This window comes from Gobius niger (genome assembly GCF_951799975.1).
Source record: "Gobius niger genome assembly, chromosome: 19".
In the NCBI taxonomy this organism is placed as follows: Eukaryota; Metazoa; Chordata; class Actinopteri; order Gobiiformes; family Gobiidae; genus Gobius; species Gobius niger.
In genome coordinates, this window is record NC_136870.1 from 26140058 (window position 1) to 26162885 (window position 22828).

The 22828-nt window shown below is 42.3% G+C and overlaps 1 protein-coding gene across 1 annotated transcript; it reads right to left on the bottom strand.

Annotated features, from left to right (window-relative positions):
* Positions 1 to 2193: 2193 nt before the first annotated feature.
* On the bottom strand, positions 2194 to 16239 carry LOC306978375 (5-hydroxytryptamine receptor 3A-like; the record flags this gene model as incomplete). The annotated part of the gene is made up of 11 exons (XM_079576898.1): positions 2194 to 2364; positions 4078 to 4130; positions 4208 to 4324; positions 4398 to 4608; positions 6734 to 6894; positions 8817 to 8986; positions 9968 to 10077; positions 10155 to 10199; positions 10274 to 10428; positions 10492 to 10563; positions 16200 to 16239. The coding sequence occupies 11 exons, from the start codon at positions 16237 to 16239 to the stop codon at positions 2194 to 2196; spliced, it is 1305 nt and encodes a 434-aa protein (XP_079433024.1).
* Between the last annotated feature and the right edge of the window lie 6589 nt (positions 16240 to 22828).

Here is a 22828-nt window from a genome sequence, read left to right on the forward strand (position 1 = left end):
AAGCCAAACTGGAGAAAATGTCCTCGGTTCAGGTCGGGGTTAATCTCATCTCAGTGTGATGCAAAAAGGAAGCGAGGTCTACTTCATGTTAAGTGTTAAAAGCTTTCATTTGACCTGTCCATGAGCAGGAACTCTTTTTAACCGGCTGCATTTTTGTGCAGTGACATAAAGGGGACGGCCAAGGCAAATTCTTTAAACAAATAACGTGTCAGAAATATCTCCACCTAAACATTCCCACCCTCGTCACATTTGTTCTCGCCGTCCCTCCATTTGACAAGACAATGGGGAGTCGTTATGTGAGTGAAACTGGAGCTTCAGATCAAATGTCAGTGTGGTTCATGTTCACAGTGGAAATTTACAACCCGATCACGCAGAAAAATGTCGAGTATTATGGAGCGAGAGGGGAGTGAATATTAACGTCTTAACCCCCGCCTTAACCAAGCACCTTTTCTCCAGTTTTACCCCAATCTAAAAGCCTCTCGACTGGAGAGGGGGTCTCCAGCCGTGCTTCTCTATGGCCTCTTAAATGAAGCATGCACCAGTTTGTTGAGCTTTCGTCATGAAGAATATAGTATTTGGGCCTTTGAATGACATTAAAAAGTTTACATTTTCTGCAACAAAAGCTGAATAATTGAACGAGCCAGGTTTAAATCAATGTTTTTTATTTTGCTGCAGAGATTTGATTTAGTTTTTGAATTAGCCAAATGTCAAAGGTGCCGACCCAGTGATGCAAAGGTAATGAATGTTGTCCAAAGAAGTGGAGGTCGATCCCGGGGCGGAGCAGGCAGTCTCCTCCTGCAGCTCCTCCTGTTCTGAGGCGTCACACATGTTCATCATCATAGGAAACATGGAAGTGTAACTGTGAGGCGCTCTGCTGCCCTCTGCTGGACACACAGGTGCTCAGCCAGGGGTGGAAAGTGACATGGTGTTTACACATTTAAGATACAGTCCCGATCAAAAGTTTAAGACCAGTAGAAAAACTGCGCGGTTGGAACTTAACCCCTTAACTCCCACCTGAACCGAGCACGTTTTCTCCAGTTTGGCTTTACCCCAGTCCAAAAGCTTCTGGAAAAAAGCTGTGAAAATAGCAACAAAACTGAGACGAAAACAAGGATGGAAATGTGACAAAAAAGTGAGGAAACATTGATGAAAAAGTGATGAAAAATTGACGTACAAATGACTAAAATGTGACAAAAAAAATGACAAAAATGTGATAAAAATTTGACAAAAACAAAACAAAAATTTGATAAAAATTTGCCAAAAAAATTACAAAAAATGATAAAAAATGTGACAAAAAAATGACAAAAAAACGACCAAAAAAATGACCAAAATGTGATAAAAATTTGACAAAACAAAACAAAAATGTGATAAAAATTTGACAAAAACAAAACAAAAATTTGATAAAAAATTGACCAAAAAATGACCAAAAAAAATGACAAAAAAATGATACAAATTTGATACAAATTTAACAAAAACAAAACAAAAATTTGATAAAAATTGACCAAAAAATTACAAAAATGTGACAAAAAATGACAAAAAAAAGAGACAAAAATGTGATTAAAAAAAATGACGAAAAAATGACAAAAATGAGTTGAATACCCAACAAAAAAATGATGGAGAAAAAAATCTGATGACATGAGGATAAAGATCCTCTCGGTTCAGGCGGGAGTTAAGAGGTTAACAAGGTTCAAAGAAGAACTTCAATATGCAAATAAAGGAACGGGAGTGAAACAACAACAATAAAAGTAAAGTAGAGTAAACATTTATTGAAAACAACAAATAAACAGTTTTTGCAGCTGATTAAAAGTTTTGGACCACGTTGACTGCCAATGACGTCTATGGACGGCAATTAGGTTTTTCAATGGGAATGGCTGAGCATGTCTGGTATTAAAATCTTAGTTGTAGTTATTTTATTCAGACACTGCTCTTTGGTAGGATCACAGTCAATGTTTTGCTTGATTACAAAAAGCTAGTTTTGGGTGATTTCACCTATTTTCTACAGATGATTACTAAAGAATGGAAAGAGAGACAGATGACGCAAACTTTCGAGCCGAGCTAATACAGTTTCATGAGCTGATTTTAAAGCAAAATAATCACTTAAATCCTTCATCTGGAGCCTCAGGAACTGGCTCTTCGACTGGAGTTGATCCAGAAGAATCCAGAAACTTTCACTCCTGTTGCTCCTGGTTGTTTCTAATCCGCCCAGTGGTAAAACAAAGTGCCCAGAAACAGCCCGGCCGCACAGACGTAGAAGACGATGAAGACGCGGTTGATGATTTTGGCTTTTCTGCTCCAGTATCCGGGTTCTGCTCCCTCGCGTTTCTGAAGGACCTCGGTCAAAAGAGTCGTCAAAACATGGAGCTCCTGGAGGAGAAGCAAGAGTTCAGCACCGTTCCATAGGAGTTCTTTCAGTCTTTTATCTAGCATAGCCGGTTTCCCCAGCCACTAACAATGGATGCAAATTAGCACAAGGCTACAATCCGGCGTGGCGTGTTTACATGCATGAGTCCCATGTATGTTCATTAACATTCACTGTCCCAGTATTAATAGGGATTCATCATGTGGAGCAACATCATGTCATATGTTTCGACTTTAGGAATAGAGGAAAAGAATGCTCATTTGTGTGTTGAATTTGTAATCAAAAAAGGAAGAAAGTTCTCATCTATCGGAGTTTTCAGAAGCAATGACAAAACAATTAAATAATAAAATATACTAAAATGTGTTTAATTTTCAAAGTAAAATATAATGCTATAACAAAGATTAAGGATAAATATCATGATGCATTAAGTTATTTTGATTTTTACTAGGGATGCACCGATACCGATACCAGTATCGGGTATCGGGCCGATACCACACGCTTGTACTCATACTCGTACTCATTCATGAGGTCCCGATACCAGAAACCGACACCATTTGACGTGCGGCCAGTGCACCTACGAGGCGCAGCTACGAGGCGCAGCTACGAAGCGCAGCTACGAGGCGCAGCTACGAGGCGCAGCTACGAGGCGCAGCTACGAGGCGCAGCTCTCAGCTGAGGAGAGAAGAAGCAACAAACTGGAGAATTGTTTAGTGTAAATACAATAATCCACATAGAGCTGACTTTATTACAGACTGCGCTCTCTAAACCAGAGTCTGAGCTGGATTTAACCAGAGCTTAATGTTGTTAGAGCTGCAGCGTCTGCAGTGTTTACAACAGACAGGCTAACGTTGCTAACTCGCGGCTAACAGTTTTGGCCATTCTGACGCCATTTTATGCCCAGGGGTTTATTTATCTGAAAAACTAACCCAGCGACTAAAAAGTCCTCAGAAAATCCAACTTAAAGACATACAGCATGTTTATATTGAGCGAAAATGAGCTGCAGCAGAACAATGAAAACGCTGTAGCTACTCGCTAAGTTACTACAAACACACGAGAAAATCTACAGGAGCTGAAGTAAAGACGAAAAGAGACCATTTAAGTAACATCTCAATACTATTGTTAAATAAAAACACATAAATGAATAAAGCTCAGGCATTGGGAGCTTTTGGACATGGGCTTTTCTGTCTATGATGGACAGAGACATAAAAATAAAAAATTATATTGAATGAAGATAAAACAAATAAATAAATGTCATCAGCACAATTCTAATATAACTGCTCTTAAATGTGTCGCCTTCTTTACTTAAGGAAATGTACATGAGTAAATTAACTAATTACAAACCAATCTGCTGTGAAAAAAGAAGAAAAAGAAGAAGAAGAAGAAGAAGAAGAAGAAGAAGAAGAAGAAGAAAAGAACGTTGAAGAAAATGCCTTGTACTCGTGTCGGTATTCGGTATCGGCGAGTACTTAAAAGTACTCGTATCGGTTTTAGAAAAAGTGGTATCGGTGCCTCCCTAGTTTTTATTGTATAATCTTGCCGTCGAACCATATGACAATTTTTAGTGATTGACTCAATGGTGAGCTTAAAAAACATTATTAAACACATATATATTTGAATACTTTGTAGTTGGCCGAAGATGTCATACAAATACCTTTGGTGCTGTTGTTGGGCTCGCCAAATGACCGGCTCAGTGGTCAATGACCTCCGAAACATCTTACCTTCTCTAAAGTGGACTCTGAAGGGACGGCATCGCGGCTCGGAGCGACCACATCTGTAAACAGTGGACAGATGTTTAGTTCCTGCTCACGCCTTCAGGAAACTGGGCTGGGGCGTCGAGTGAAGGCGTACCCGTCAGTGGCCTGCAGAGGTCGCCCTGCTCCTGGTCTTTGTTGAGCAGGTACAGCACCACGATGCTCTCCATGAGGCTCAGCAGCATCAGAGAGAAGATCCCCAGGCAGAACACCGCTGGGACACAACAGACCTTTGTTACTTCCTCTCAGAACCATCCAGATGTTTCTGTACAAACATCTGGCCTCACCGATCAGGGGGATGCGTTTGGACGAGGACGGCAGGATGTCGTTGAGCAGCAGCTGCATCACGGTCACGGCCAGGAGCACCGTGATCTTAAAGCCCAGTTTCTCTCCTCCGGTGTCCGACACGAGGAACGAGGCCAGGTCCAGGACCAGGAAGAACAGCACCGGGAACAGGAAGTTCACGACGTACAGGAGCGAGCGCCGCCGCATGTTGATCTGAGGACAGAGAGAGAGAGTTAGAGAAGAGTTTAAACAACAACAAAGGTCTTCTGGAAGTTCTTTAGACATGTAATAGGCCCATGTGCAAAAGCTTGATACTTAACGTAAATGCTCTAATATAGGCCGGGGCCTTTATTTACTCAAGGGCATCTGGGACCAGGCCTTTATTGGAACCAGGCCACAATTAGAGACAGGCCTTTGTTTCTATTTGAGCAAAACGGACGACCAGGAAATGAAGAAAAACGAGATTTGTGTCCATTTGCACCTAAAATATTAGGTTCATTTATTAATGAACATTTCAAACCCTCTCCCAGCGGCTGGAACATTGACGCCTTTTATTCTGTCGGGACAACAGGAAGTGTTTCGTTGCTGTTAGCGGAACTTTTACATCAATGTCACTGCAGGTTTCTGTTTCGTTTTTACCGCGGACCGGATTATTTGTTGTTATCTCGTGTAAAAGGCGAGTTTAGACGGAGCGTTTGTGTTTGTGATCGATCATGAGACTGACCCGAGAGAAGACGAGACACTCGCGCTGATCAGAGGAGTTATTTTGAGGCGTGGGACTGACCTGCACACGGAGCAGCTGGACGTGCTTTGAAGACGCGATGGAGACTTTATTAAAACCCTGGAGGGTCACACAACATTTGTTTCTTGCCCTGTTTCCACAAATAGTCACATGAGGTTTGAAAAGTGGCTAAATCTGAGTCAAAGTTACGCTCGGATCAGCTCCTCCTCCGCGTCCCCCTCGGCCCGGGTTCAGTTTGTTACTTCCTGCACGTGAGTTTTCATTTACACCAGTATGAGACAAATTCCTAACATGGGGAATATTTCTACTGCTATAGTTTCTAATAAAAGCCCCAGCCTGTTTTAGAGACCGGCTTTAATTTTTAATTTGCCTCCACCAGCCGCGAACCCGGCCTCTGTCAGAGACCCGGCCGCTAATGGAATACAGGCCAGTATTAGAGAATTTACGGTAGTTCATTTTCATTTGGAACACTCTCATTAAACACCATTACTGTATATCATCTACAGGAGAGAGGAGGACCGGCTGGTGTCCTGGTGCAGCCACAACAACCCTCAAACAGGGATCAACTCAAGCACTGGCCTTCTCCCGATGGGACATGTCGGGAACACTCCTTTAGGGAGACTGAGTGTAACAGGGTTATGGTTCATGGTATATCCTGGAGAATTGGCGCTGGCCGTAGTTCTTGTTGGTTTGTTCGTTGGTCATACCTGGCAGTGTCTTTGGGTTGTCTGTCTTGTTTTGGCAAGTGTATTCTATTTTGGTTGTTGCCCCGTGTGTCACGTCCTGTCCCAGGCCAGTCCTATATATGGGGGCTCCTCCCGTTCCGTCTTCCCTTTTCTTGAGTCTTTTTTGGAAGAGGTAGGATCTCGGGCCATCTGCCCCTTATGTTTCATTTTGTTGTGAATTCCATGTGTCTTTTAAGTTATCATATTGTTTTTTTGTCATTTCTGTTCATATTAGTTGTTTATTCTGTGGATGTCTTTTCTTTTGTATTTCGTAGATTGTTCTGTGGGCTGGGGCTATCGTCGGGGCTAACGCCATTTTCTTTTAAATTTTGTCAGAAATAAACGGGGTTCCCCCAAATGTGTCCTGAGTCCCGCGAGTCCTTTAGTAAAACTACACAACGCAGGGTCTGCCACACATCAGCCACATTTGGGGGAAGCGGCCACATGAGCTCCTCACCCTCAGCCCCCAGCGAAGGAAACTCATTTCGGCCGCCTGTATCCACAATCTTGTTCTTGCGGTCATTACCCAGCTCTCATGACCATAAGTGAGAGTGGGAACACGGCTCGGCCAGTAAATGGACTCAGCTCCCTCTTCACCACAACAGTCTGATACAGCGACCACATCTCTGCCAAGGCTGCACCGGTCTGTCCATCTCACACTCCATCCGTCCCTCACTGAGAACAAGACTGCGAGACATAAACCCATGGATTCTGTCATCTACACTCTCTCTTGTTGCTTTGGTTTTGGTTTGAAGTTCAATCTAACATAATTCTGCTCAGGAAAGGGTTGAGTTAAAGAGTTTATCCTCTCTGCTGCTGCTGCTCTGACTATGCTGATACATTCGCTTGTGCAGACTGTTGCTGGACTCACGCTGAAGATGACGACGTCCTGGAGGTATTCGTAGTGGTTGACGCTGGACTTGGTGATGGTCATGTTGAGGAAAACCCACTCGTACTGTGTCCGCATCACCTCCCGCGTCCACTCGGTGGCGTTTGCTGAGTCCAAGGTGGAATTCAAGGTCATTTCTGTCTCTGGAAATGAACAAGAAAAGACATGACCCATAAGTGTGACCGATAATAAAGTAATTATGAGGAAACACCAGGAAACGGAACATGAAAAGTTTTATTTAGGGAAAAAGCACTCGCTTCACAACACAACGGATTTGTACTTTCTACTTTCTCTACTTTCGCTTAACCTCTTACCACCCGCCAAAACCAAATCCATTCTCTCCTCTATGCCATTGTCGTCACTTTTTATTTCCCTTATGTGTTTTTGTCACTTTTTTATTACTTTTCTGCTGCTCTTCTGTCACTTTGTTGTTGGATTTTTATCTTTTTTTGCTGGATTTTTGTCATTTTTTTCTGCTGGATTTTTTTCATTTTTTTGCTGGATTTTTGTCATTTTTTTTGTTGGATTTTTGTCTTTTTTTTGCTGGATTTTAGTCTTTTTTTGCTGGATTTTTGTCATTTTTTTCTGCTGGATTTTTGTCTTTTTTGTTGGATTTTAGTTTTTTTCTGCTGGATTTTAGTCTTTTTTTTCTTGATTTTTGTCATTTTTTTCTGCTGGATTTTTGTCTTTTTTTTGTTGGATTTTTGTCTTTTTTCTGCTGGATTTTTGTCTTTTTTTGTTGGATTTTAGTCTTTTTTTCGGCTGGATTTATGTCTTTTTTTTCTTGATTTTTGTCATTTTTGCTGCTGGATTTATGTAATTTTTTCTGCTGGATTTTTGTCATTTTTTTTGTTGGATTTTTGTCTTTTTTTTGCTGGATTTTTGTCTTTTTTTTGCTGGATTTTTGTAATTTTTTCTGCTGGATTTTTGTCTTTTTTTTTGTTGGATTTTTGTCATTTTTTCGGCTGGATTTTTGTCATTTTTTTGCTGGATTTTTGTCTTTTTTTTCTTGATTTTTGTCATTTTTGCTGCTGGATTTTTGTCATTTTTTCTGCTGGATTTTTGTCACTTTTTTGTTGAGTTTTTGTCATTTTTGTCGCTTTTTTTGGTCACTTTTTAGCTTTTTTTGTTGTGTTTACATCCTCATTTTCTTCTCGTTTTTTGCCTCCGTTTTGAAGAAGCTTTTAGATTTGGAGAATTTGGAGAAAACATGTTCAGGTGGGAGTTAAGAGGTTAAAGTGAACCTATGACCGACGTTCAGTTTAAAGGAACAGGCCACCGTTTTTCCACACTGAGATTTGTTCTTACCTGAGCTTAGACGAGTTGATACGTACCTGTCTGGTCTTGTGGAGGAATGTGGTCGCTTCCAACTTCACCCCCGTTTGGAGATATAGGAATATACTGGGAGAGGCCAAAAGCCAAAGACCAGACAGGTACACATCAACTCGTCTAAGCTCAGGTAAGAACATATCTCAGTGTGGAAGTCTGTTCCTTTAACCTCTTAACTCCCGCCTGAACCGAGAGGATCTTTTTTCCATCAAATTTTTGTTGGGTATTCAACTAATTTTTGTAACTTTTTTTGTCTATTTTTTTGTCAAATTTTTATCAAATTTTTGTCTTTTTTTTCATCAATTTTTATCACATTTTGTCACATTTTTGTCATATTTCTGTCATTTTTATGTCACATTTTTTGTCATATTTTTGTCATTTTTTTAATCAATTTTTTGTCATTTTTTGTCATTTTTTTGTCACATTTTTGTCATTTTTTTGTCACATTTTTGACATTTTTTTGTGGTTTTTAGTCACATTTTTGTCATTTTTTTGTCACATTTTTGTCATTTTTTGGTCATTTTTTGTCACATTTTTGCCACTTTTTCATAAATTTTTGTCACTTTTTTGTCAATGTTTTCCATTATTTTTTTCGTCTCAGTTTTGTTGTTATTTTCACAGCTTTTTTCCAGAAGCTTTTGGACTGGGGTGAAGCCAAACTGGAGAAAATGTGCTCGGCTCAGGTGGGAGTTAAGGGGTTAAGACGCAGACTGAAGAGCAGGAACTCTTCTCTCACCGCCGTACATGATGGACCTGAAGGTGAGGTTGCACTGCTGAACGTCGAAGGGGAACTTGTGGATGTGCATCCGGCAGGTGCTGACCACCACCTGGTCGTTGTTGTAGGACACTCGGCCGGTGTGCATGACGTGCATGTACGGGCTCGCGCCGGACTTGTCCTTCTCTGTCCTGGAGCCACGAGCAGAAATGGGAAATACATCACGTTATGAAAGTGGACATGAAAACATCTTATAAACTGCTTTTGACACCTGAGCGACCTGCCCGGAGCAAGGGCCTATTGTAATCACAACACAGTTCATGAAGCGCCCTGTCCCAAATTTTTAATATATATTCTCACGTATGCTAACCTGCTAACCTCTTAACTCCCGCCTGAACCGAGAGGATCTTTTTCCTCACGTCATCAGATTTTTTTTCCATCATTTTTTTGTTGGGTATTCAACTCATTTTTTTTGGTCATTTTTTGTCACATTTTTTCGTCAACTTTTTGTCCATTTTCTTGTCATTTTTTTGGTCATTTTTTCATCTAATTTTTGTCATTTTTTGGTCAAATTTGTATAATTTTTTTGTCATTTTTTGGTCATTTTTTTGTCACTTTTTTGTCACATTTTTGTATTTTTTTTGTCACTTTTTTGTCATTTTTTGTCACTTTTTTGTCATTTCTTTTGTCATTTTTGTGACATTTTTGCCACTTTTTCATCAATTTTTCGTCACTTTTTTGTCAAACTTTTCTCACCTTTTTGTCACATTTTCGTAATTGTTTTCGTCTCAGTTTTGTCACTATTTTCACACCTTTGTTCCAGAAGCTTTTGGATTGGGGTAAAGCCAAACTGGAGAAAATGTGCTCGGTTCAGGTGGGAGTTAAGGGGTTAAAGAGACAGAGGCCTATTTCAAGACATTCACTACAGCCATTTTGAGAGAGACATTTTATACAAGGCAGTTATTCTAATTTACTGCATTTACAGACCAACAGAAGGTTTGCTCATCATTGTAGTGTGATATAGACTGGTGCTATGGGATTGAAAAAAGGCAGAATACCCCCTCTTTAAGGAGATAAAACTTTGTGAATGAAATGGACGGGAGACGTTTTTGTCATGTGACTGAAACAAAGGATTGACCCAATAAAGCCACACCTTGACCTTGGACACTCACATCTCTTCGATGGTGATGTCCGGCTGCCACAGAGTTGCAGCTGGGACAGACAGCTCCTTGATTCCACAGAACTCCTCCGGGTTCCATCGGATAAAGTCGTTTTGCCAAAACTGAAACGCAACGGTCATGAATAAAACGCATCGCTCTTTAGTTCAGGAACCACTGTGAGGCGTGTGTTTGGACTCACCGTTGTAGCCCACACATACGAGATAAACGTCTGGTCCACCTCTCTCTGCAAAGACAAAGTGTTTCATCGAATCGGGATAGAACAATGGAAGGGTGAAAGTCCTTTGTGGCGATACTGACCACGTCGAGGATGGCGTAGATCAGCACCAGCAGCTTCACTCTGGTGGCGCTGGAGTGGTGTTTGACGGGACGGGACAGGGTGAACAGGTCCTGTCTCTTTGTGAGCTGCAGATGCTCCAGCACGGCGTGATACGAACAGTTCGCCTGCGCCACAGCTGCGCAGACACAGACGGCACTGAGAAACACGGAGCTACGGTTTGACAAACACTGGGACTTACTGGTGTCGTCGTCCGTCGGCTCGGGCGTCTCCGCGAACACGTGCAGCTCATGGCAGAGGCCGCGGCGCCAACCTGAGGGTCGGGAAAGCAGGTTTAGGACCGTGATTATCAACCTTTTACTACGAGTTTCCCCTATTGCGAAAATCCTGCCTATATTATTACAAAGTGACTAACCATCCATCCATCCATCACTGCCCAATGGTTTGGTCTAGTGCCTCCGAAAGAGACATTGAGAAGCTACAGTTAGTGCAAAATAAGGCAGCACATCTCGCGCTACGGTGCTCAAAATATTCAAATATTCTAAGGTTGCACCAAACTTTAGGCTGGACATTGGTGAAGAATAGACTACACTTTGCCCTTCTTTGCTTCTTTAAAAAGATTCTTGTGTTAAAACTCCCTAAGGTTTTGTATGATGTACTTGTATTCAGTTGCTCCGTACATAAGTTTAACACAAGACACGCAGTTAATCGTCATTTTACTCTTCCATCGTGTAAAACCCAGACTGGACAGAAGGCTGTTCTGTTCAGAGGAATGAAATCCTGGAACTCTCTGCCTAAAGACATTTCTAACATTGCAGACATAAACATTTTTAAAAAGACTCTGTTGTCACACTGAAACAAATGTAATACGTTGTAATTGTGTATTTATATTTTTATGCTGTTGTGATCTGTGGTCATTGTATGAAAATGTGATTTTATTATCTGGACCCCAGGAAGACTAGCCATTGTCAAGAGCAATGGCTAATGGGGATTTTGGGAACAAATAAACAAACAAACAAACCATCCATCCACATCCATCCATCCATCCACATCCATCCATCCATCCATCCACATCCATCCATCCATCCATCCATCCATCCACATCCATCCATCCATCCATCCACATCCATCCATCCATCCATCCATCCATCCATCCACATCCATCCATCCATCCATCCACATCCATCCATCCATCCATCCATCCATCCATCCACATCCATCCATCCATCCATCCATCCATCCATCCCCATCCATCCATCCATCCATCCATCCATCCATCCACATCCATCCATCCATCCATCCATCCATCCATCCATCCATCCATCATCCATCCATCCATCCACATCCATCCATCCCCATCCATCCATCCATCCATCCATCCATCCATCCATCCACATCCATCCATCCCCATCCATCCATCCATCCATCCATCCATCATCCATCCATCCATCCACATCCATCCATCCCCATCCATCCATCCATCCATCCACATCCATCCATCCATCCATCCATCCATCCACATCCATCCATCCCCATCCATCCATCCATCCATCCATCCATCCATCCATCCATCCATCCATCCCCATCCATCCATCCATCCATCCATCCATCCATCCATCCATCCATCCATCCATCCATCCATCCATCCATCCATCCATCCCCATCCATCCATCCATCCATCCATCCATCCATCCATCCATCCATCCATCCATCCATCCATCCACATCCATCCATCCATCCATCCATCCATCCACATCCATCCATCCCCATCCATCCATCCATCCATCCATCCATCCACTTTTCTGCTACACCAGCCCCTGATGGCGCCTCCTGCAGGTGGTCGGTCCACAGAAGAATGACCTCACGATTAACCGGGCCTGTTGGTCTCTCATAAGGGGCTTCTGAACCGCTGTTTGTCCGACCGTCACCTATAGGAGGTATTTGAGCTATTTGACATACGGAAGCTTAAAAGGAGTTTAATTACAAGTTTATTTACAGATCCAACATGACAGCAGCGACTCCATATTTTGATCAAGCTTCAGACCGTGTGCTAAATAGTTTAGCTCGACAGTTTACAGCGGGTACGTCATACTTCATCAGATACCATGATACGATTGACTATGGCGACATTGGAGACATTCAGCACAATAAACGGATTTGGGTGATCGTAAACCACACCTCTCCTACCAGAACATGAATTGGTGATCCCCAGTGTGAATATCACTTGTGATGTCTAGTCGGATATTTAGGGGATAGCCAGGCTAATATTTCTGTAGCTTGTTTTTGTAAATGGCTGTCTTGCCAAAAAGTTAAACATTTGTATGACAAAGACCATAGATGGATAGATGGATGATTTGAACTCAGTGCCATCAGTGATCCCTAAGTTTATGACGGCCCTCTACACTCACGGCGTCAGCAGCAGCTGCAGGAGGCGCCACGCCCTCAGAGAGAGTGCATTACAGTCATGTGTGAACTGATAAAAGCCTCTGCAAAAGTAATGGACTGGACACAACACACTGGCCTCTGTTTAAGTGAAGAGCAGATCAAACCTGACCACCAGCGCTCCCCGAGGAGACACTTACTGTACGACTACTGCATACAAAGATCTTTACTTTCTGCTCCTCACACTCAGAGCACGCTGCAGCCACAATCACTTTTACCAGACATTTCATACGAACATTGGGTTTATATAGAACTTTCTTTACATTACATTATTCATTCACTCCATACTCAGTGATGGCCTGCTACTATTGTAGCCACAGCTGCCTGGGGGTAGACTGATGGGAGCGAGGCTAGTCTCTGCCTCCTGGGTTCATCATACTGCCCTTGATTACTCTTAAAGGAATAGGCCACCAGGAGTAGTTCGAAATCCGCGCAGTAATCTTCACTTTGCTGTGCGGATGCCAAATTACTCCTGGTATTATTACGCCTTACAATATAGTTCCTCCTTTTATCCGCTTAGAAAATCCACATAGTTTAATTTTGTGTAATTATACTTTGTAGTGGAACACTTCACGTAACCATATTTAAATAGGGAAAACGTGGAAGAGCTTGGTAGCTTCTATCTTGACCTGTTTTGGAGCTATAGGGGAGAGAGGGAGAGGCTAAATGCTAACGCCGTCTGCGCTGTGTTTACGTGACTGAAGGCACGGGTGAAGATCCTAAAGGTCCTAAAGAACTCGTCTAAGCTCAGGTAAGAACATATCTCAGTATGTAAACACGGTGGCCTATTCCTTTAATTCAACACAAAGCCAGATGAAACCCTGATGTATTTGTACTTCAGTGAAGGAGCGGCAGCAGCACTCGTACTGTTCGCCGAGTGTTTATCGATTGATATTCTCTCCCCAAGTGTCAGAACTTCTGGAGCCGATACTTTTGGGTTGATTGTGGCTGTTAAATGCATTGAGTTGCCTTGTGTACGAAATGCGCGCTATAAATGAAGTTGCCTTGCCTAATGCACAGATCATGATGGTCCCAGGGGAGCCTCGTCTACACGGATGTGGTGGGAAAACGATCGGCCCATTAGAAGCAACAATCATCATCATCATCATCATCATCATCGGCTGGGATTGTTCAGCTTGAATCTGTAGAGCTAAAAGTCTAACGCTGGGTGGAGTTCTCAGCAGAGCATGGTGAGCGGTGAGTGATTTCTCTCACGTTTTGGGTTTCATCAAAATGGATTGAAGCCCAGGCTGCGCTGATGGAGGCGGCGAGCAGCGACCCCGCCTTAAAGGGATGTTTCGGGATTTTTGACATAGGGCCTCATTTCCTCGTTATCCAGAGTGTTGCTGATTTCTGGAGATATTTTTTTTTGTAATTCATGCAGTTCTTATATTTGAAGAGTTTCGTGGTGCTAGGCTAGTGCATGTCTATGTTATCAGCTAGCCTGCATTAAAAACAGTCTTTCCCGCTCCACAGAGCACCTGAGGCAAAATACTTATAACACCAGACTAACCAGATAAATGTCTGTGTTGGTGGAATGATTTTAACCATTTTGCATTTAAAAGAACGTGTATTTGAGCAGCATCAGCTTGTATAAGCTATAGCGGCGGAGTGATCTGCTAGAACAGCGTCTCAACCTTTTGGAGCCGCGACCCCGTTTATAACAGTTCAAGGGGTTCATGACCCCCCGCCCGGGTCACACCGTGAGAAATCGGAACATTCGCCGACATAATTCTTAAAAAACAAAGAAAAAAAACAAATGGCTAAAATAAAATTAATCAAATTATGAACATAGAATGGCACTCTAGTAAAATAGCAAACACATGCTGCAATAAAATATTATGATACACGCAAAAAAAAGGATGTATATTTTATCTACATGATCTGGCGACCCCCCAAATTTCCCTCAAAATGCGATCATTCATGTGATGCAGGGTCAAAAATGAAGAAAACCAGCCTGGTTTCTTGAATTGTGACTAACCCAGCGTTATCTCAGGAGGAACATCCAGCCTAGTCTAGTGTTGAACAAATAGAAATCAGGCGTTAAAGTTGTTTTTAACGTGTCTAAACTCCAATGCTTTTCAATGGGAGACTAGGGGCGAGGAGGTACTACAGCAATGGCGGCCCCCAGTGTCGTGGTCATAAAGCCGAGCAGCCAGCGGCCATTGATCTGAACACTGACCTCACGACTGAATCAACACAGTCATGTGGAAGAGAAGTTCCAAACAGTTTTATTATTACAGTCTGATATTGATGTTTGATCAGATCAATCATAGGCCGATAAATAAGAGTCATTTTCTTTGTGACATGGGTCTGTGGGCGGGGCTCCAGTGGGCGGGGCCTCAGCCGCCTGCGGCTCTGCTGCTCAAAGGCAGGACATCAATGGCAGCATGATCTGCTCCTCACGTTTCCCTCGCCTGGTCAGCTCCACGCCTGCTTTTGTATCTGTTCAAAAACAGAATAATAAAATACAAAATGCATTCTGTCCAGAATAAATTTTGTATTTTATTATTCTTTACTAAGTCCTGCTTTTGTATCTGTTCAAAAGCATCCGTTGTTTAGCGTCTAAAGGCAGCTCAGTGAGACGCTCTGAGCCGACGACCCGCCTGAAAACACGACTCACGACTCAGGAAGAGCGAAACAATCGAAACGTCCAGATGTGACTTTTCACACGTGTTTGATGGTCATTTATTTCACTTCTGTTCGTCACAGATACGAGGCACTCGAGTGTCGAGTTTCATCATTTGTCCGTTTTTGGCACTTAATGTGTTAAGTGGGCGGCACAGCGGTTAGGTCACAGCTAGAAGGTCCCGGGTTCGATTCCCACCTGCACGGGGCCTTTCTGTGTGGAGTTTGCATGTTCTCCCCGTGTCTGCGTGGGTTTCCTCCGGGTACTCCTACCACTAAAAACATGTACAATAGGTGAATCCTCCAGCCAGGTGATTCTGACCACCAGCCTGGCTCCACATCATGGAGACGGGTCCCGGATCACGGCTCCTTACGGGTCGCCCCAGCGGCATCGAAGGACGGGTTAAATGCACAGGACAAATTTCCCTATGGGGACAATAAAGTAAACAAACAAAGTGACCCCAAAGTGCTCGCGTACTTGTTTCTATAAGTGAGTTGAGTATTAAAAGTATTGCGATACATCGTTTCTGATACACGTGTCATCACATCAGAAGAGTATTATAGTGAGATATTGCAAAACTATATCTGTCCCAGGCCTTAAAATCAATATTGGGAAAACAAAAATGACCAAATTCATTTCAGATTTAGTCGACAACATTTACCTAAAACACTTTGTCAAAAATAACACTGTGTCTCAAACCCTTTGTTTAAACCAAGGCACTTTTGACATGAAAACCTCATATTAATGTCACTAATCCACAGCAGAAGTTTCAGATTTTCTCCAAATGTTGCGTTTTTCTCTATTCCCTGCAGCGACTCTGCTTCAGAATCAGACTCGAACATTTCCACGAACAAGACAAGTGAAGAAGAAGAACTTACTGATGAAGAGGAGCAGACAGGCCAGAGCCGGGAGCTTCATGGTGAGTGAGAGTCTGCCCAGAACAGACGGACATAAATCCTCCTCTGCCCCTCCCTCTGAAAGACACACACACACACACATGCACACACACACATGCACACACACACACACGCACACACACACACACACACACACACACGCACACGCACACACACACACACACACACACAAGCACACACTTTTTTATTATGATGCTTAAATTGAATATTTTCTTCATTGATAGTTATATATAGTTGTATTTTCTGACTAAGATGCTCTTCTATGTTTTTCCAGGAGATGGCACTTCCTATATGGATACTTGTTATGAAATCTTGCATATTAAAGAGACTATATGGAGTTCAACCCCTTAACCCCCACCTGAACCGAGCACGTTTTCTCCAGTTTGGCTTTACCCCAGTCCAAAAGGTTCTGGGAAATAGCTGAGAAAATAGCAACAAAACTGAGACGAAAACAATGATGGAAATGTGACAAAAATCTGACGAAAAAGTGAGAAAAAATTACAAAAAAATGATTAAAAAAAATGGACGGAAAAATTACAAAAATGTGACAAAAAATGTAAAAAATGTGATAAAAATGTGACAAAAAATGACAAATTTTGATGAAAAATTGACAAAAAATGAAAAAATGTGACAAAAAATTGACGAAAAAATGACAAAAATGTGACAAAAATTAGTTGAATACCCAACAAAAAAATGTTGGGAAAAAAAATCAGATCTTAACTCCCGCCTGAACCGAGAGGATCTTTTTCCTCACATCATCAGATTTTTTTTTTGTAACTTTTTTGACATTTTTTTGTCATTTTGGTCACATTTTTTTAATCACATTTTTGTCATTTTTTTTGGGTCCAATTTCTGTCATTTTTTGTCACATTTCTGTATTTTTTTCGGCATTTTTTGGTCAATTTTTGTCATTTTTTGGTCACATTTTTATCACATTTCTGTCTTTTTTTTTGGTCTTTTTTTTTGTCATTTTTTGTCAATTTTTTATAAATTTCTTGTGATATTTTAGTGACATTTTCCACACTTTTTCATACATTTTTCGTCACTCTTTTTGCTTTCACTGTCAGTACAGGCCAGTAATGACACAGAATTCAGTCAGGACAGTAGGGGGCAGCACCTGGACCAAACACTGTCACACAAATATCATTATAATGTGTGAATGTGTGAGTGGTTCCTTCCTTCATCACATAAGGCACCTGGACTTGGAAACAGCCTCTTGGACCAGCTCTGTTGTTCTGAATGGACAGACGAACAGAGGAAACCCCCCTCTGACGTCGCTGTGAGCGGGGCCTCGTTAAAGGCGCGGTAATAGATTTAAAGTGGATTAATAAAAACACCCTGAGCCTGGAGATCACATTAAAGCTGCATCAAATTAACGTGAAGGAAGTGCAGCTCCATCAGCGGCCCATCCCAGAGGTCCATCCCAGAGGTCCATCCCAGAGGTCCATCCCAGAGGTCCATCCCAGAGGTCCACGGGCACTCAGCGCTGCACTGAACTAACACTGCAACAGTTAAGGTGTTTTCTGTTCATCATTTATTAGAAATCCAGAATCAGCCTTTTGGCGGGAACCACTTCTGACCATGACAGGATTCTGTTTCTTTAAAAGGAATGGGTTAAAACCTGCATTCAGTCAATTCAGGGGGAAAATAAGGACATTTTATCACCAGTTTTCTGCATTTGATATAATACAATGAAATGTCCCCGCCTGGAGCCGCCACCTTATGTGAGACCAACAGGCCTGGTTAGAATCGTGAGGCCGTCCTTCTGTGGACCCACCACCTGCAGGGGGAGCCATAGGGGCCGGTGCAGCTCCAACAGCTGCCCCCACGACCCGGCAACGGACAAGTGGAAGAAGATGGATGGATGGATGGATGGATGGATGGATGGATGGATGGATGGATGGATGGATGGATGGATGGATGGACGGATGGATGGATGGATGGATGGATGGATGGATGGATGATGGATGGATGGATCGATGGATGGACGGATGGATGATGGATAGATGGACGGATGGATGGATGGATGGATGATGGATGGATGATGGATGGATGATGGATGGATGGATGGATTGATGGATGATGGATGGATGGATGGATGATGGATGGATGGATGATGGATGGATGATGGATGGATGGATGGATGGATGGATGGATGGATGGATGGATCGATGAATAGGTGGATGGATGGATGGATGGATGATGGATGGATGGATGGATGGATGGATGGATGATGGATGGATGGATGGATGGATGGATGATGGATGGATGGATGGATGGATGGATGATGGATGGATGGATGGTCTATGGATGGATGGATGGATGGATGGATGGATGGATGGATGGATGGAGGTGGATGGATGGATGGATGGATGATGGATGGATGGATGGATGGATGGTCTATGGATGGATGGATGGATGGATGGATGGATGGATGGATGGATGGATGGATGGATGGATGGATGATGGATGGATGGATGGATGGATGGATGGATGGATGGAGGTGGATGGATGGATGGATGGATGATGGATGGATGGATGGATGGATGGATGGATGGATGGAGGTGGATGGATGGATGGATGATGGATGGGTGGATGATGGATGGATGGATGGATGGATGGATGGATGGATGGATGGATGGATGGATGGATGGACAGCTAAAACCGGCTGTAAAGGCTTCTTCAGCCGTCGGTCGGTCTATGTGCAGAAAACTTACTGCCACAGACGAACCACAGACTGACCACAGACTGACCACAGACTGACCACAGACTGACCACAGACTGACCACAGACAAACCACAGAGGTTCTTTGACATGTCAAACCAACTCCACGGGCGTTTACGTTTTTTTCCGGTTGCAAGAACGCTGTACGTCTGCGTGCGTCGTCTGTACGGCCTGCGTGTCTTTCATATGTTTTGTACAAAACTTTTTTTTTCCGTTTGCCGCACTTGAGGACTTCGTACGTGTTGTGTAAGTCGTTCGTGAATTGCCCGTTCGGCGAGAGTTCATCAACCGCACGAAAACTGTGATGTTTAAGATTCATGGTGCCATTTACTCAAAGTGTGTGTAATATGCCGAGGGGGAGGGAAGGGAAGGGGAGGAGAGAGCAGGTGTCAGAGGGGGGAGAGAAAAAGGCGTGATGCTGGTGTGAGCCTAGCAGCTTCATCAAAGGTGTTTTGGATCTGTGTTCTGAATGTAAGACATGTGGTTTTCTGTCTCCAACTCCTGGAAAAGTGTCTCCAACTGCCCAAACATGCGCCTTCTCTGTATCCAAGCATGAAATATAAAGGCTGTTCCCTCCAATGGCCTGGTCAGAAACAAAGGCACGGCGTCGGTGCTCACACGTCCAGAGCGTGTGCAGCTCTTACAGATGAACCCTCCTGACCCCCCACGGTCAGTTCGTTTGTTACAGGTCGTGTGTTTGCCATGAATGAAGCGACGGCCGCTGTGCGCTGATCTGAACACACAACTACCTCCTGGGGCGGACTGGCCACATGTCCATTCTGGAAGAGCACAGAAGGGCCACCGGTCTGGGCCTCTCACTTTACTGTACCCTATACCCCCGGGCGAAACCGAGCTTTACCCAAATCTAAAAGCTTAACCTCTTAACTCCCGCCTGAACCGAGAGGATGTTTTTCCTCACGATCAGATTTTTTTTCCATCATTTTTTTGTTGGGTATTCAACTCATTTTTGCCACTTTTTCATCAATTTTTTGTCACTTTTTTGTAAATGTTTTGTCACTTTTTGTCACACATTTGTCATTTTGTCATAATTTTTTTATGTCATTTTTTGTCCATTTTTTTTTTTCAAATTTCTATCACATTTTTGTCAATTTTCGTAAATTTTTTGTGACATTTTTGTCATTTTTCGTCAATTTTTCGTCACTTTTTTGTCACATTTCCATCATTGTTTTCGTCTCAGTTTTGTTGCTATTTTCACAGCTTTTGTCCAGAAGCTTTTGGACTGGGGTAAAGCCGAACAGGAGAAAATGTGCTCGGTTCAGGTGGGAGTTAAGGGGTTAAAAGAAAAGCATCCAAAAGCAAAAACGTGCTGGATAAGCAACAAAAAAGTGACAAAAACACAAGAAAATGTGACGAAAACATGACGACAAAGCAATGAAAAAAGCCCCAAAAAAACAGAGACGAAAACAGGCCAAAAAGCCACAAAAAAGTAATGAAGAAACAACAAAAACATGACAAAAATGCAGCAACAACGTGACAAAAAGCTACCGTCACTTTTCTAGATTTTAGCTTTCAAATGAGGCGTTACAGTGTCGCTCTCCAGGCAAGAAGCTTTTAGATTTGGGGCAAAGCCGAACTGGAGAAAATGCTCTCGGAGTAAGAGATTAACATATGTATTTGTGGAAGTGTTACGCTAATTTGGGCCAGGCTGACCAGAGTCCATGGCTTTTTTTTTCAGTCCCAGTCCAGCCCCTGACCACCTCCTCCACCAACAAAACACAAACGCAGGGATTTAGGAAACGCCAGAAGAAGAAGAAGAAGTCGCACGTCCGGCTGCGATCGAGGAGAGAGGAGAAATTATTCATATTGTTCAAATTATCATTACTTTCTCAATTGTTTTAATGAACTGTTTGTTGTTTTGTGTAGAGTTGTCTTTTGTTGAGTTGTCAGTTTTTCTCCGTTTGTCTCGGATCGATCGGCCACTTCCTGTCGGCCTCACGGGAGCGACATTAAACCGCCATTAGTGAAAGAGCTGTAGAAGAGAGAGAGGCCGAACCAAGAGAGGGGTTTGGAAATGTGTCTTTGTAGGTTCTGGCTTTTGATGTGTGATTATTACAGCGTGTCAGCTCCTCGCCATGAGGACCAAACAGAAGCGCTTTGACCCCGATTTACATCTCACAAAACAAAGTCCTGCCTCTAAGATCATTGTACATGTTCATAAACCTCTTAACTCCCGCCTGAACCGAGAGCATTTTCTCCAGTTCAGCTTTACCCAAATCCTGTAGGCCAGTGTAACGCCTCATTTGAAAGACCTACAAAAATAAATTGATCTTTTTCCTCACATTATCAGATTTATTTTTTATAACTTGAAGGACTTGTGGAACGATCTCTACGACGATCTTAAAAGGAGCAATTCCATTAACTATCTCAAAAAACAGTTTAAAACCTTAATTTTTGAGAAATATACAAAAAATGCTTAAGAAAATGTGGTTAAGTTAAGCTCATGCATCACTGTTGTGCATAATTTGGAACAGAGAAACAAACACGTTTTTACCATATTTTTATTTTAGAAAAGAAGAAAACATATGTGTACTGTATATGTGTGTATGTATAAGTATATGTATAATGTATTGTATATATTTGTTTTTTGTAACGTCTTTGATGGGTAGATGTTGTTTTGTTGTTTTGTAAACAGGGCAAAATAAGCCACGGCTTCAGCGACACCTTTTCGGTTTCCCGCCTTGTCTGTAATGAATTTGCAGGACATACATTTTGTTTTATGTTTTGTAACCGAATAAACCTTCATTCATTCAACTTTTTCGATTTTTTGTCACTTTTTCGTCCATTTTTTCTCACTTTTTTTGTCAAATTTTTGTCCATTTTTTGGTCATTTTTTAATCACTTTTTCGTCAATTTTTCATCAAATTATTCACTTTTTTTGTGAAATTCTTACGACTTTTTTGTCACTTTTTCGTACATTTTTTCCTCAATTTTTCTTCAAATTTTTCTCACTTTTTTATCAATTTTTTGTAATTTTTTTGTATTTTTTTTGTTACTTTTTCGTCCATTTTTTCTCAATTTTTCGACACATTTTTCTCACTTTTTTGTCAAATTTTGGTCCATTTTTGTTATTTTTTTGTAAATGTTTGGTAATTTTTTGTCACTTTTTTGTCACTTTTTTCACATTTTCATCCTTGTTTTCGTCTCAGCAGAGTGACCGTATCACGTTCCTCTCATTTCCTGCGGCCTCAGGAGCCGCTGGCCTTCGGTAATCGCCCCGGGACGTCTCTAAGTGGTGGTCAGCGTTGAATCATTTATGGACAAAGCTTTTTTCCTCAACAGCAGTGTTTAAAACCCAGAAGATTCATTTCCAGCTCGGGTCCATTTGCGCCTCACGTCATCGACAGGCTGGACACAGAGTGAGAGGATCGAGAGGAGCGAGAGGATCGAGAGGAGCGAGAGGAGCGAGAGGAGCGAGAGGAGCGAGAGGAGCGAGAGGAGCGAGAGGAGCGAGAGGAGCGAGTGGAGCGAGAGGACCAAACATCCACAAACATCACGGACAGAGCATCGCTTTGGAGATACAACATGACTCTGACCACTCTCTGCATCCTGCTCCTCTTTACAGGTCAGTTAACCTCTTACCACCCGCCTAAACCAAATGCATGCTGGCCACTTTGGTTATAGGCCTGTGCAACACCTCATTTGAAAGCTAAGACCCACAAAACTGATCTTTTTCCTCGCGTTGTTGCCGTGTTGTGTCACCTTTTTATGTTTTTGTCATTTTTTTGTTGAGTTTTTCTCACTTTTTTTTTTTTTCATTTTTGGTAATTTGTTGGTTGACTTTTTGTTGCATTTTTGTTGAATTTTTGTCACATTTTTGTTGAATTTTTGTCAATTTTTTGTCAATT